The sequence below is a fragment of the Pogoniulus pusillus genome, chromosome 15, assembly GCF_015220805.1.
Source record: "Pogoniulus pusillus isolate bPogPus1 chromosome 15, bPogPus1.pri, whole genome shotgun sequence".
Taxonomy (NCBI): domain Eukaryota; kingdom Metazoa; phylum Chordata; class Aves; order Piciformes; family Lybiidae; genus Pogoniulus; species Pogoniulus pusillus.
This window is the reverse complement of record NC_087278.1, coordinates 4,540,292-4,555,670: the sequence shown is the minus strand read 5'-3', so window position 1 is coordinate 4,555,670 and position 15,379 is coordinate 4,540,292. Positions and strand designations below refer to the sequence as shown.

General features: G+C 43.6%; 1 protein-coding gene across 2 annotated transcripts in view; it reads left to right on the top strand.

The window, feature by feature from the left end:
* Positions 1–8,189, top strand: part of BLTP3B (bridge-like lipid transfer protein family member 3B) — a 55,609-nt gene extending 47,420 nt beyond the window's left edge. For both annotated transcript variants that reach the window (XM_064154998.1, XM_064154999.1), the window contains 3 exons: positions 2,541–2,649; positions 5,123–5,292; positions 6,082–8,189. In XM_064154998.1, the coding sequence (XP_064011068.1) occupies positions 2,541–2,649; positions 5,123–5,292; positions 6,082–6,207 (405 nt within the window). In that variant the 3' untranslated portion in view covers positions 6,208–8,189. The remainder of the gene's footprint in view (positions 1–2,540; positions 2,650–5,122; positions 5,293–6,081) is intronic.
* Positions 8,190–15,379: the final 7,190 nt, after the last annotated feature.

The window sequence follows — 15,379 nt, the reverse complement described above, 5'->3', positions numbered from 1 at the left end:
TTGGGTCCCTTGGTTCCAACCCCTAACATCCTGTGATCCTGTGATCTACTCAAATATTGTTTTTTAGCACCTAGATTACATGTCCTGCCCTACCTAGAAACTAAAGGCAAGCTTTTCTCACCACCATGGCTTAAAATAGTAACATTAAGAGGACAATCCTGCTCAAATCTTCTAAGGGATTTTGAGACAAAGGAGAATGGTGAGTTCTGTGCTGCACAACCATTGATAAGGTTGTGCAGATAAGGAGATAGGGGCACTATTTTTAAACTATATTGGGGGGAGGGGTGACACAGAAAAACACAACATTCCCCCTCTCTAATTTAGAGATAATTATAACATTGCTGTGGCAGTTAATACCCATTTAAAATCTGAACAAAGGGCTGACTGCAGTAGGAGCTGCAGTTCTGCATCTGGGGCCAAAGCTTTGGTTTTGCTAAGATCATTCTTGACTGAAAGGGCAATTTTACTCTCTGTGGTGTTCTACTCAAAGTGCATCAGTGCTCCCTCTTTCCACGATGCAGTTTTTCCTTCCACTGAAGATCCTTAAGTACATTTTTAGGGCTGTTTCTACTGTAGGAGTAGCACAGACACTTTCTCTAAGAGCTGTGGATCTGTTCCCTAGATTTCAATGTATCACAACAGTGAATGCCCAAATACAGAGGAGAGACTTAACACATGGGCATTTAAATAGTGACAGTACTGATTTACTGGCAGAAAGGCAGGCTGAAGGAGCATGTTCTTGAGGAAGCAAGTGCTTGAAGGCCAGGAATGAACCAACAATAGGAGTCTCTTAGTGAAAGCACTGGAATGGGTCCATGTTGGGAATCACGTTCGGTGGAGCGCTATGGGAAGATGACTCCTTGTTCACCAATATGGTTAGATGGTCAAATCCACTTTATTTCCGTGATACAGTGACTTATATGCATTCTAGCAAGAGGCGTGCTCAGCTTAAGATTGGTTACAGTCAGAGGGTCCAGGGTTACATGTAAGGTGTGCATAGGTTAACTTATCACAACATTCTAAGGGTCAGCCTTCCAGACCACCCACTCCAGCCCCCTTGGTTATCTAGTCTCTGCCCACTGCAGCTGTGTGTGGGGTGCTCAGTTGTTTACATCTCGATTTCCTAGCCTCGCTGGGAACCAAGGACGTTCTCAGCTCAAGTTACCCATGTTTATGACTTTATGTCCTCGACTGGTGAGAAATTCTTCCACAATTCCAGAGGAGGCCATGAAGATGATCAAAGGGCTGGAGCACCTCCTCTGTGGAGATACGCTTGGAGAGTTGGGGCTGTTCAGCCTGCAGAAAAGAAGGTCCTGGGAAGACCTTTTAATGGTCTTCCAGCATCTGAAATGGGCTACAAGAAAGCTGGGAAGAGACTTTTTACAAGGGCTTGTAGTGATAGGATGAGAGGGAATGGATTGAAACTCAAGGAGTGGAGAATTTAGACTGAAGAATAGGAAGAAATCGTTTCCAGTGAGGGTGGTGAAATACTGGAACAGGTTGCCCAGGGAGGTCATGAATGCCCCCACCCTACAGGTGTTCGAGGCTAGGTTGGATAGGACCTTGAGCAACCTGGGCTGGTGGAAGATGTTTCTGCCCATGGTGTGTGGGGGGGTTGAAACTGGATGATCCTGAAGATCCTTTCCATCCAGAACCATTCTATGATTGTATGCTAAATGCTGATTCAGCAGTGCACACAAATCACAGCCAAGTGACAGGCTGCAAGTTTGACACAGAGATGATTCACTTCTATGGAATTCTTAGGTAATAAAGGGCAAGAGGGCATGGTTCAAGTGTATGCTGCATTGTCTGCTCAGTACAGTATATTCTTGTTTCTTTTGCATGAGACTTGGTGGCAGGGAGGAATCTAAGAAAGGTTGTTGGAACTTTCTGCGCTTTCTGCTGCAGTCTCAGTGCTATCGCAGGAAACTTTGGCAGTTACATCTCGGCAGCTTTCTTGCTACCTGCTTAATGCTCATGTGTGTAGTTTCTGATTACACTGGCTGCATTACTGTGCTTGACAGAGATAATGGACTGTAGACTTCCTGAGGAGACCTCAAAAGAAGGAATTGGTGAAGTTTCTCTTCTGTTGAGTACAGCAATACAAGGCAACTGCAGCTGGCGTCACCCCAAACTGGGTGCTACAAAGGGAAAATCTGCTTAAGAATGATAGCTTTACCCATTCAGTCTTTAAATAGTTCAAGGCAAGATCAGGTACTATGTAGTGCAGGCTTCTTATCTCTGAGAGCTTGTGAGCTAAAGAATGGCTTGAGTTGGGCTGTAATCTTATTGAGGTGTCTGTAGAAGTACTTTGAAGTATTTTTGTCAGGCTGTGTATATGGAGATCAGCAGACTTACTCCAGAGATAAACTCAGGCCTTTAATATGATCCCCAGGGGGAAAAAGTACTGAATCAAAGTTTAGTGGCAGTCCCATTAGAAAATGTAAAGTTTCATTGCATGCACTAGTGTTTAACTGAACATCTTCACCAGCTGATTTGATTTCCTAGTGAACTGACCTTTGAATCCTTGTGTGTTTTAGGATGACAGTCCACGGGAAAATATGAAGGCCTCTGAGCTGGTACCCATAAAACTGCATATTGACATTCTCTGGATAGAGAGAAATGATGATGGCTCTTTTCTCATTAGAGGTTTGTATCTTTCTGCACCTTGATATCTCCATCTTCTAATCTAATTATTGTTAATACCAGGTTTTCCTTCATGCAGCTATGTGGCTAATAATGAAAAGGTAATGGATGTTAACCTGTGTGAGTTGTGTTGCCATCTACCTTCATTCTGAGTGTAGTCACATAGAGGAAAATAGCCTTTTTGAATGTTGTGTTGGCTGTGATGGCAGCCCACAGCTGAATCAATTTGAGAGAACTAAAAATATGCTTAGCACTTCATCAGGATGTGCTTCATCAGTGCAGGTTGCTCATGATGAGACTCATCAGAAGTCTAAAGTTCACAGAATCATAGAATGCGTTGGGTCAGAAGGGGCCCTTAAAGGTTATCTTGTCCAAACTCCCTGCAGTGAGCAGAGACATCTCCAAGTAAATTGGGTTGCTCAGAATCCCATCAAGTTTGACCTCAAGTGTCTTCAGGAAGGGGGCCTCAAACATACTCTGGGCAGCCTGTTCCAGCATGTCACCACCCTCATTGTAAAGAACTTTGGTGAAGACAATACTTAGAGGGGATCTAACCAAAGTTTATGAGGGCTGGGGGTCAAGAGGGAGGGGAGAGGCTCCTCTCAGTTGTGCCCTGTGACAGGACAAGGGGCAATGGATATAAACCACAGCACAGGAAGTTCCACCTCAACATGGGGAGGAACTTCTTACTGTAAGGGTCACAGAGCACTAGAACAGGCTCTCCGAGAGGTTGTGGAGTCTCCTTCTCTGGAGACTTTCAAGACCCTTGTGGGATGTGCACTAGGTTATATGGTCCTGCTCTGGCAGGAGAGTTGGACTCAATCTCTAGAGGGCCTTTTCAACCCCTAACACCCTGTGATCCTGTGAACTTCCTTTCTATGTCCAACATAAAACTACCCTGCTCCAGTTTTAAACCATTGTCCCTACACTATAGCCTTTCAATGAGTCCTTTTCAAGCCTTCCTGCAACTCCCCTTCAGCTATTGAAATGTACTTACAAGGTCTCCAAAACGTGATCCAGCATACCCATTGCAGTCTCACTGGTACAGACTGTAGGGAAGTAATAACTTCTCTCATCTTGCCAGCTGTAGTCTTTCTAGGACAGCCAGAATGTGCCTGGGCTTTGCAGTCAGAGCTCACTGCTGACTCCTGATAAATCTTGTTGACCGAGCCCTACAGGTCCTGCAATGTTGCTTTCTGTCCAGTTGGTCTCCAGCCTGCAGGTTATTTACTCCTAGCTGGAGAACTTCAATAGGCATGAGCTGAAATTCATGAGGCTACTGCCACTCCATTCTTCAAGCCTGCCCAGGCTCCACTGAAAAGCAGCCTTGTCCCTCGCTGCATCAGCCGTCCTTCTTTTTGGTGCTGTTCACAGCTTGCAGAGTGTGCATACAGCCTTTAATCCTTGTCCTGGTGTGTTAATCCAATGTGCAATTTATTCCATGGCTTGAGGAAGAGGAAGGAGATTGCAAGGTGGTCTTGATGCCCCCTTCACTACCTAATGGGAAGGTATAGCAAAGATGGCCTAGACTTCAGGGATACTCTCTGGCATGGTTTGCTTTTACTTTAATGTCTCTGCATTGTCTGAGACATTGGTTGAGTGTTTAAAGATGCTCAGTGCCTTTTACACATTGTTCTACACTAAACACTGGAACAAAGTAATTTAGTGAGAAAATGAATAGTTTGAAGGGTTCTTTCAGCTCTCACTTGTTGGATTTTTGCTGTAGTGCTTTGATCCCTGTTCTTGCTGTGTACTGCTCAGGTACAGTGACTTCAAAGGCAGAGGTCAAATCCATACATCACTGCAGTTCAGGCAGCGTCTGCAGCACTGCATTTTGTGTGGTAGGAGGAAGGGGTAATGAGCAAAAAACCTCTTGTTCAGGAGGAAATGTTTCAAAAAGAAAAAAACCAAGCCAGAGTTTATTGCAGACTGCTAAGAACCATGAGCATTATTTTTTCCCCTTGGTGTAGGGCAGGATACTTTAACAGCTGTTACACCACAGGTCAGTTATAAATTGCCAGGAAGTTTCTTTAATGCAAAGCCTTCTTTTTTTTCTGAGTCAAAAACTTGATCCTGCAGGTTTCTCTCCATAGTCTTCAAGTGTAGATGCAGTCTTTAGGTCTGGTTTGGACCTGGAGGCAGTATGTAAACAGCAATATTGATAGCTTTCAAACTTCTGGTTATTCAGAATGCTTATTCTGGGATGATGCTGTTGGTCAGTACAAAAATGTGATCAGGTTTCTCAAGCTGGTAGCTACTTGTTGCTTCTTCTCATGCCTTCTTCCTTTTCCTTTCTCCTCCAAAAGGATGTATGACTTATTTCCTCTTAAATTTGCTTTTTGGAGGTAAATGTTAACATAACAAGGACAGTTGTGTGGGTTTAGTTTTGTGCTGATGAGAAGCAGTCTTTTTAAAAAGAAAAATACTACATAGCCCTTAAGCACTACTCTTAAATTTCTCTTTTTATCTGATACAGACCATCAAAGAGTAAATGATGTGTCAAAGATGAAGAATTCAAGCAGTGCATTGCAGCAAACAACTGGAACTGTTGGATGTAAAAGACAGGACCAAGCCACGCAGACTACTTGGGAAATTCCCAACCCTTCAAAATCAAACAGGGATTCACCTGATTTCCTTAAAAATGAGGTATTGAGAATTCCTTTGGACTTCTTTTCCTCCCTTCAAAATCATGTTACAGTCCTTAATTGTCTTTGTTGTTGTGTTGTCTGGGGGTGGGCTTGGGGGATAGTTCTGTTGAAGATGGAAAATAAGAATCATGGATATTTGAGTATGGTTCAGTAGTTAGGCACACAAAATAAATCAGGTGCTACTTCCTACAGTGATAATACACTGCAAACTAATTCCTTTTTACATCAGAGGGAGTTTTATGAGAGAGCAAGTCACAGAATCACAGAATGGTAGACATTGGAAAGGACCTCTGAAGATTTAAGTCCAACTACCCGCCCTGCTATTGCAGGATCACCTTGAGTAAATCACTTGGGAACACATCCAGATGGATTTTGAATGCTTCCAGAAGTCCCTTGTTGTGTTCCTGCGCAACACAACTGCCAAAGACAAAGACCTACTCTGTCAGGTCAGGCCCTTGCTAATCTGTCAGTTGTACCTGGGTTGTGAATTGATAGTGACAGAGCCTGCACATCAGTCTGACTGTTTTCAACACTGATTAAGAATCCATTCCTAGAGCTCCAAACCTGACGTAGCTAAAACGTTGGGTACCTTGCCCTTCAAGCTAACTGCATCAACTCTCTGCATGTTACAAGCTCACTGGTAACCTGTTGCAATTGACTCAGCCCCAGCAACCCTACATTTAGAGTGTGGATTTGAGCAGATAGTGTTTCAGAAGTCACTGAACTGGAAGCAGTGGTCAGGCTGCAGGAATACCAATAATGCTCTTTTCTAACCCTGCTCTTTCAGCTTTCTGAAGAGAATGAATGTCTCAAGCAGGAGCTAGCAAAAGCCAAGATGGCTCTTGCTGAGGTCCAGATGGAGAAGGATGCTCTGCTTCATCATATCAAGAAGATGAATGCTGATCATCAGTAGGAAGTGTTCTGTTGGTGCAAGGCATCGACAGGACTTCAGGCAATGGTGACATCTAAAATGCTGTTTGTAAATTGCTGGCAGATGTGGCTTTTAGTTTGGTGTTTTATTTTGTCACAGACAAAGTTTTCACACTGCAAACAGAATGTTTGTCAACTAGTTACTGTTCTTAAATTATCATGAAACACTGTAACTTTTTTTTCCAGCCCATTTGAAACTGAAGTGACTTGGGGGGGGGAGAAATAAAGCCAGTTTATACTGTAGTTTATTAATTTACTGAAGGAAAAAGAAATCATATCCTCTACTTTTAATATTCTCAAAGGAGATCTTATTTTTTAAATGCTTTCTGAAAGGTGGGTGGCTCAGCAATGATAGAAGATGCCTAAGTGCATGACTTGAGTACGATGTACCACACCTCATTAACAAACTGTACCTCTGTTTGTTAAGGTTATCTTGTTTTGTTCTTACCAGAAGGTGTCCATACAGGAGATTACATTTGCACTATGATGATATGGGCTCTACAATGGTATAGCTACTGAAAATTGAAAGAGCAGCCCTAAAATGACCCTGAATTTAGTGGAATTTGCCCAGAGAGGATTTTAAGGCTAATCCTCTGGTGCTATAAAGATTCCATGTACCCTTTCCATATGCACTCCTAAAATACCACAGTAAGTGCTAGGGAACTGCAGTAAGTGGGCATACCATACTACTAGGCTTTCCTTCTGCTTGAAGGTTCACTCAGTCTGTACAGTTGATACAATTTAGACATTCATACCTTCTTATTTTTCTCTTTTCCCTCTCTCTGGGATGAGGATGTAGCCCTGCAACAGGATCCAGCCCTTTGTAGAAGCTGAGCTTTGAGCCATTTTCCATGCATGTCTGTTTCCTGCACAACTCATCAGATATGCCCAAGGATTTGGTCCAAGGTATTTAAATATGTAACATCAATGGCTTCTGAAGGGGTTGGAAATCCTCCAGGGATTCATTAATTGTATATTGCTTTTTTATTTGTTATTAAAAAAAAAGCTGCAGAGAGTCATTTAAGTACCCAGTGAAATGGTGAGGTTACATGAAATGTAATTATAGAGTTGAAATCATGGCTGACTTGTACAAACTGAACAGTAATTTCCAGCTAAAATCTAGTACAGATGAATAAATAAGAAAGCAAAACAGTGTAGAATAGAGACTATAAGAGTGTGCTTCTAAACCACCTAGGAAACAACATCCAAAACCAGCCTTGCCTGTGAGAGATTGGTTTTGCTAGAAGTAAAAGTGACTGAATAATTTAACTAGTGACCTTGAATCTGAAAAATCTTTTAATTGCTACCATAATTGTTTCTGCTCCGTGGGATGTTGGAGGGAAGTTTTGTTTTGTAGACAGGCAGGCAAATCTCCAAAAGTATTTAGTATCCTGTGGTTTGACTTTGCATATTCAGGCTGTCAAACTAGTTTTAATTAAAATGGTTTTCATTAAAACTTTTTTTGGAGGACACAGAATTTCCACTGCTGAAAATAGTTATTGAAAGTGTGTAGCTTTTAATGAAGACCTCTGTGGAAGAACTGGTTCAGGCACTATTTTAAAGCCTGCCTTATGAAACCCCAGTTGAAACTCCCTTTAATGCCCATGGAAATTTTTATCTTGCTATTCTGAATGAGACTTGGGGGGGGGGGGGGAAATATACACACAGCTGTTTCTAAGAGAGAAACTGAATATTTGTGTTGCAAAAGGTGTTTAAGACAACGCAGTATTAAGTCTGAGTACTGTAATTTCATACAACTATCGTGGCAGATTCAGGGGAGTTCTCAGCTGATTTAATTCTGGTTGGTACTGTTGAAGTCAGTAAGTCTTGTTTGGTTTATCCCTGCCAAGATCTAGTTAGAATTATTCTGAAGAGAGGAATGTATAGAGTGCTTAGTAGCATGTTGCTGGAATAATAGATTGAGAGTTGTCTGATTTTTAAGAGGAAATAAAGAGCAATACCAAATGCCTGTCCTTATTACTGCACAAGCTGGTACCTGCTTCTTCTGACAAAACACAAACCAAACCCCAACCCACAACCCAACAGTAGAGATGTTGAAGTTCAGGGTATTGCTTTCCTGCCCTTTGTTAGAGCTGAAAACATTCCTCCATCGTGGCAGTTTTGCAGTAATGAACACCACCCCTGGATGGTTCAGAAGAGGTGGATGTACTTGGGTGTGCTTACCTAGAGGGGTGGTTCTGTGCCACTCTGAAAGTCTTGCTGTTGAAAAAAGTGCAGAGGGAAAACTTCTATCAGATTATTAATGTTTGAAAGTAAAGTTAAACTAAGCCTTAATAGGTTAAGCTAAAAATAGCAGTTAGAGGCTACAGTTAAATAAAAAGGCTTAATTCATTTTCAGAGCTCTGCTGGTGTTCATAACCTCCTTAAATCGTAACTATGAAATGTATACCATCAGGAGAGCCTCTCAACTGAATCACCACTTTTGTTCTGCAAAGAACTAAATGGAACAGAGTTGGGAGGGCATCAATGTGTACAGCAAACTGCCTGCAGAAGCCTCGCAGGCAAACTCTTACCATTTTCTGTAAAGACTACTCTGCAGACTAGCTTAAGCCTCAATCAGCTTGTTTAGAAATAACTGCTTTGATGTCTCATAAAGGTTTCAAGTTGGCTCACCATCACGAGACTCTGTCCTTTGCCAGGCTAGGTCATTGATGGTTTGCACTGTTCCAGTCCTCACCTTGTTGGTAAGAACCAATTTTAGCTCAAAATTATGTGTCCTGAAAGAATTAGTAATGAAAAGCAGCTTTGTAAAGAACGTGGCTGTGCTGTCATGGCCCTGCTCCAGCTTCATGACAGTAACTATGCCAGTCCTTGCATTAAACCCACCATGGCTGTTGGCACAGGGTACTGGTGGGAGGGAACTGTTTTTCTCCCTGGGCTTTGTTTTTTCTTCCTGCCCAAGCCCCTCATTTCCTGGTCCTATTAGCCATGTCTGCTTGTACACTGTCTCCCCTAGGAACTGACTTGAGAGTCTTAAACTGCTATTTTAATTGATTTCTAAAGGATAATTGCTAGCTACAGAGCACTTCCTAAGCCTGACATGATAATGGTTACCTTTATTCATAATGAATTCATAATAAATGTAAGGGGAAGGTGATAATAAAGGTAAAGACTTTATCAAGTGTCTGTAATTAGAAGAGTACAAAATGTGCAAATGTATTGCAGGAGGAAACTCCTTGCAGTGACCAGATTGCAGGTAAGGAACCACAGAGAAAATGGTTTCTGTGTCAAAAAAAACGTTCTTGTATTGGGGTAGTTCTTAAAACATTCCTCACAAAATACTTGAGGTAGATTTTCAGCTCACTGTTGCTCCCTGCAAATTTTAGAGAGCACTTCAGATTCTGGTTCAGCTGTTGAAATAAATCAGTCATTTTGTCTGTTGTAGGAACAGAAAATGACCTTGCTAATATGTTAAGTAGCAATGAAGTTGTGGGTACTTGCTGTGAAATGTACTAATTCATCCTTCCCAGTAGGGAAATTATTTTTTTGACAGCCCTGCCACACAACCTTTTCCTTTTTTCTCTGTTTTTTTTTAACCTTCAAATCCATGCCACTTCACTTTTGCTGAGGATCATTTGAATAGCAGCCCCATTTCCTCTGCCTCAGTGAAGATACTTGTGGCTGCAAGACTAGCAGCAGGCTTTGTAATGCTGAAGCACATCTCTAAGGTATTGAGGCAAACAGGTGGCTTTGAATGGTGCAGGCAGTCTGCACTAAGCTTCTCTCCAGGCACTTTTGTGGTGGTGCAGACCTTGAACGTGTATTGCTGATCAACAACATGGAATCCGGAAGCATGAGCAGCACAAAGATCACCTAATGCAGTCTGTAAGGGACACAGTGGTCTTCAAAGCTCTGCCCCTCAATCAAATTAGGAAGTACAAATCTTGGGATTAGTAAATAGAAGCTGCATAGTTTTACAGTTCTACAGAATTGTAGTCTTCGTAGAATCAGAATGGTTTGGGTTGGAAGGGACCTGAAAGGTCACCTAGTTCCAAACCCTCTGACATGGGCAGGAAAACCTTCCACTAGCCCAGGTTGCTCAAGGTTCTGTCCCATCTGGCCAGGGAGGGGGCATCCACAGCCTGTTCAGTATTCTACCACCCTCACTGGAAAGAATTTCTTCCTAATCTTCAGGCTAGATCTACCCTCCTCAAGCCTCAATTCATCTCTCTCTTCTTATCACTACAAGTCATTGTAAAAAGTCTCTCCTCAGCTTTCTTGTAGCCCCGCTTCAGGTACTGGAAGGATGATGCAAGGGCACTCTGGAGCCTTCTCCAGAGTGAACAGCCTCAGCTGTTTCTGCCTGTCCCCACAGGGGAGGTGCTGCAGCCCTCTGATCGTGTGCCCCACCAGGAAGAGTCATTAGGCACTGGAATGGGCTGCCTGGGGAGGTGGTGGAGTCGCCGTCCCTGGGGCAGTTCAAGGCAAGGTTGGATGTGGCACTTGGTGCCATGGTCTAGCCTTGGGCACTGTGGTAAAGGGTTGGACTTGATGATCTGTGAGGTCTCTTCCAACCTTGGTGATACTGTGATACTGTGAATTTTGTGGATAACACCAAGCTGAGTGGTGCTGTCAATGTGCCAGAGGGATGAGCTGTGATCCAGAGGGACCTGGGTGAGCTGGAGATGTGGACCCAGGCGACCCTCGTGAGGTTCAGTAAGAGCAAGTGCAGGACCCTGTACTTGTGTTGGAACAATCCTCATTATCAGTACAGACTGGGGGTTGAGGTGACAGAAAGCAGCCCAGCAGAAAAGAAACTGGGCTTTGTGGTGGATCTGGTTGCCTGCAAACCTCAACGCACCTTTATCATAGCGCAGTTCCTTTGTTAACTGCTGGGGGGAGGTTGGAGCACTTCTGCAGTGCTATTTATCGTGTTGAAATCTATGATGCTTCATGGCTTACTAATTAAAAGAACAGCGCTTAAGCAGTTCTCAGAACGCTGAATTGTTGAGCCTTTCTTTTACAGGGGACTAAGAGATGGTGAGCAGCACTCTGCTCAGCTGGCCGCCGCTAGATGGCAGTCCTAGAAGTCACTTGTGGCTTCGTTTCCTGCTGGGTACCAACCGCGCCGGCTGCTTGCTTGACTCCTCAGCGGTCTCATCAAACTAGAGAAGGGCAGGACGCAACTCGGGAGGTTTATATAAACTCTTGATGATTAATCTCGTAAGATGACTTGAAGTCAGACTTTTCCCACTTGTAATTTAGATAGCCAATCTGCTGTGGCATATTCATTTTAACTTGAACTGCCTGGGGATTGTTATAAGGAAGACTTTTCAGTTTAAATCAATGCTAAAACCATTTTTGTACATTCTTATAGTGAAATGTTTATCATTTTTTTTTTTTTGCTTCATCATTGGGGGTCTCCTTCTCTGGAGACTTTGAAGACCTGTGTGGATGGAAGTGTTCAAGACTGGATGAGGCACTTAGTGCCATGGGCTAGTTGACTGGATAGGGCTGGGTGATAGGTTGGACTGGATGATCTTGGAGGTCTCTTCCAACCTGGGTGATTCTATGTGTTCCTCTGTGATCTGTGTTAGATAGTATTGTCCTGCTCTGGCAGGGGGGTTGGACTTGATGATCTCCTTGGGTCCCTTCCAACCCCTAACATCCTGTGAGCCTGTGATTGCCTGTTAAAACAAAAAGGTTATGAATTTGATTTGCCTAGCATAGAATTGTGCAATGGTTTGAGCTGGAAGGGACCTCCAAAGGTCATCTGGTAAGCAGGACATCCTCCACTAAATCAGGTTGCTCAGAGCCTTGTATCCTTGCATGAATGAACTCTCTCTTGATCTCATCAATGTATTTGTTCCATTTCCTTGCTAAGTAGTAACCTCCCTGATTTCATTCTACTAATTTTCAATCAGAGAACCATACATAGAAGTTTCCTTTTTTGGGGGAGGAATAACCAAATGTTTCTTTCTATGAATGCTTACTTAGCCCACCTTCACCAGATGGTACTTGAACAAGATAGCTTCTATTAACACTATCATGTGTGGTAAATGATCTGGAGTCACTGCTTTTTATATCCTCTTTGGTTAGCTAAAACCTTAGAGGCTGAATGACTAAGCAGAGGAAAAAAAAACAATCTATGTAAAATTTACTGTAGGAATGAGGTTGCTTTATTTTTGCCCAGCAAACAGCACAGAAAGCAGAGGTCTTCATTCCTCTGGAACCTTCATGTGGTTTGTTTCTTCTACTTGTTGATTTTTATGTCTTATTGAGGCACTTGGTGCCATGGTCTGGTTGACTGGATAGGGCTGAGTGCTAGGTTGGACTGGATGATCTTGGAGGTCTCTTCCAACCTGGTCAATTCTATGATTCTATGATGAGAGACTGAACCACAAGATAGGTAAGATGGAGAGTTTTTTCAAGTGCCATCCTGCAGTGCCACACAAGAGGCAATTTGACAACAAGCTGGACACCAGCACAATCATAGCCACTTCTGTGAACTGCATTTGGTGTAGAAATGAGGCTTCTCTGGCCAAACTAAGCAGGAAGGGTGCTGAAAAACAACGTGCATCTAAAGCACATGATTCAGTATTCACCAAAAAAAAACAACCCAACCACAAACCCAATCTATTTGCACTCTTCCCACTTCAAAATATTTACACAACAGCTTTCTTTGGAATGACAAAAATATCCATTACCTCCCAGCATTTAATTTCCTGTCCAGGAGTAATATAAATTCATTGATAAATTCTTTAAAGCAGCATCACAGCTGTTTGCTTTAACTAGATCCTAAATCCTTCCCACATCATGAGCAGCTGAGGGCCATGTAACTCCAATGGAAACTTTCCAGTTAAATTTCCAACTTGCATTCATCTGAAGATCTATCTGAGAGCAGTCATGACCTGAGGGTTGAGGTTCTTAAACCTTCCTTTGGAATTATCAGAGGAACTTTCAGCTTATGCAACAGGGAAGTACTCCTTCAAAGTTATAAAGCTAAGAAGATTAAAAGAGGCTCTTTGAAATGGGACTTGACTAAAAAAAAAAACATTTCAACAGGCAAAGACAACACAGAGTTAATCTCTTTTGCCTTTATTCCATTATGCAAAACACGTCCCTTATTTAGCTCCTGTAAGTCACTGCTGTCAGGAAAGAGGAAAAAGGGAGAGTGTTTGAAACAAGTGTAGGGAAAACAATACACTGGAACAAATCTGGGTGCCTTATTCAAGAAAACCTGTTCCTGCCTGGCTGAATAGCTGTCATCCTTAAATGTCATTGTGGCTGCCTTTTAAATCTACAGCTGCTGGAGTCAAAAGGAAGATTTTTACCTAGCAGTAATTAGTGATTCAGAGGCAGGAACAGACTTTTTTTTTCCCCCCCATCTGGTAACAGGAATTTGTACATGGAGCAAGAGCATAATGTATGGAGTAGCTGGCTACTAACTGCCAAAGGACCTTCCAGTAACTGAAGGGGCCTGCAAGAAGGCTGGAGAGGGACTTTGCAAGAGCTTGTAGTGGTTACAGAATCACAGAAACATCCAGGTTGGAAAAGTCCCTCAGGATCACCAAGTCCAACCTAAAACCCTGCTCTGCAAGATTCACCTTAAGCACCACATGCAAATGCCTGACCACTCTCTCCACGAAAAACTTTTTCCTTATGTCCAACCTAATCCTCCCCAGTGTCAGCCTGAGGCCATTCTCCCCTGTTCTGTCTCCAGTTACCTGTGAGAAGAGGCCAGCAGCAGCCTCTCCACAATGTCCCTTCAGGTAGTTGTAGACGGCAGTGAGGTCTGCCCTCAGCCTCCATGGTTTCAGACTACCCATCCCCAGCTCCCTCGGTTGCTCCTCATCAGATTTATTCTCCAGGCCCTTACCCAGCTTCTTTGCCCTCCTCTGGACCTCCTCCAGCACCTCCACATCTCAGCCTCTCCTCACAAGCCAGGCCCTCCAGTCCCCTCATCATCCTCGGAGCCCTCGGCCGGACTCTCTCCAGCAGATCCCTGTCCCTCTTCAACTGGGGAGCCCAAAACTGAACACAGTATTCAAGATGAGGACTCATCAGGGCAGTGTAGAGGGGGAGGAGAACCTCCCTTGATCTGCTGACACACTGCTCCTAACGCACCTCAGGATCCCATTGGCCTTCTTGGCCACAAGGGCACATTGCTGTGCCAAGGGTAACTTGCTATCCACCAGGACCCCCAGGTGCCTCTCCACAGGGCTGCTCTCCAGCAGATCACCTCCCAGCCTGTACTGGTGCAGTTTGTTATTCCTCCCCAGAGGAGAGGAATTTATGTTGTCCAAAGGCTGCAAATGAGAGCATTGTCACATTTAGCAAACAAATGGCTCCTGCTAATATTTTCCTCTGGTAATCCAGTTATAGAGGAGATAAATGAGATTTAGAAATGCCCTGTGTAAGCATGTCTCCTCATGCAAAAAACAATCACTTTCTTCCCTAGGCAGTGCAGGACCAGCTTTCACTAATAAACACTCTAGAATGTTGTTTTCTGGGGCTTGGAGAAGTAATTAAGAGTAAAGAACCTTTTAACTGTTAGACTAACTGAGTCAAATATGGCAGGGACCCTAATCTTGTGCTGGGAGCTAAGTATCAGCCTCACAAAATCACTCTCTGACAAAATTGGTATTAAGTGCTCTTTTTGGTAGACAGCAGAAATACCTTTGGCATCAGGGTGATTGTGTGGCTCTGTCTGTACTATACAAGCACATGGCAGGCACAGGCACTATCCCCTTTAAAGTTACATACGAATGCTACTTTAAACTCCACTCTTACACAAGCCAGCATCCTGAGTCAGGACAGAGTAGCAAAGTGATGAGCAAAGCTTGCACACTTGTGGCAGTCTCCAAGCCATAGGATGTGGAAGTGCTGGAGCATGTCCAGAGAAGGGCCATGGGGATGCTCAGAGAGCTGGAGCATCTGTCTGAGGACAGACTGAAAGAGTTGGGGCTGTGCAGGCTGCAGAAGAGGAGGCTCCCAGGTGACCTTCTTGTGGCCTTCCAGGATCTGAAGGGGACCTACAAAAAAGCTGGGGAGGGACTTTTTAGGCTATCAGGGAGTGATAGGACTGGGGGGAATGGAGCAAAGCTGGAGATGGGGAAATTCAGCCTGGAGGTGAGGAGGAAGTTGTTGATCATGAGAGTGGTGAGAGGCTGGAACGGGTTGCCCAGGGAGGT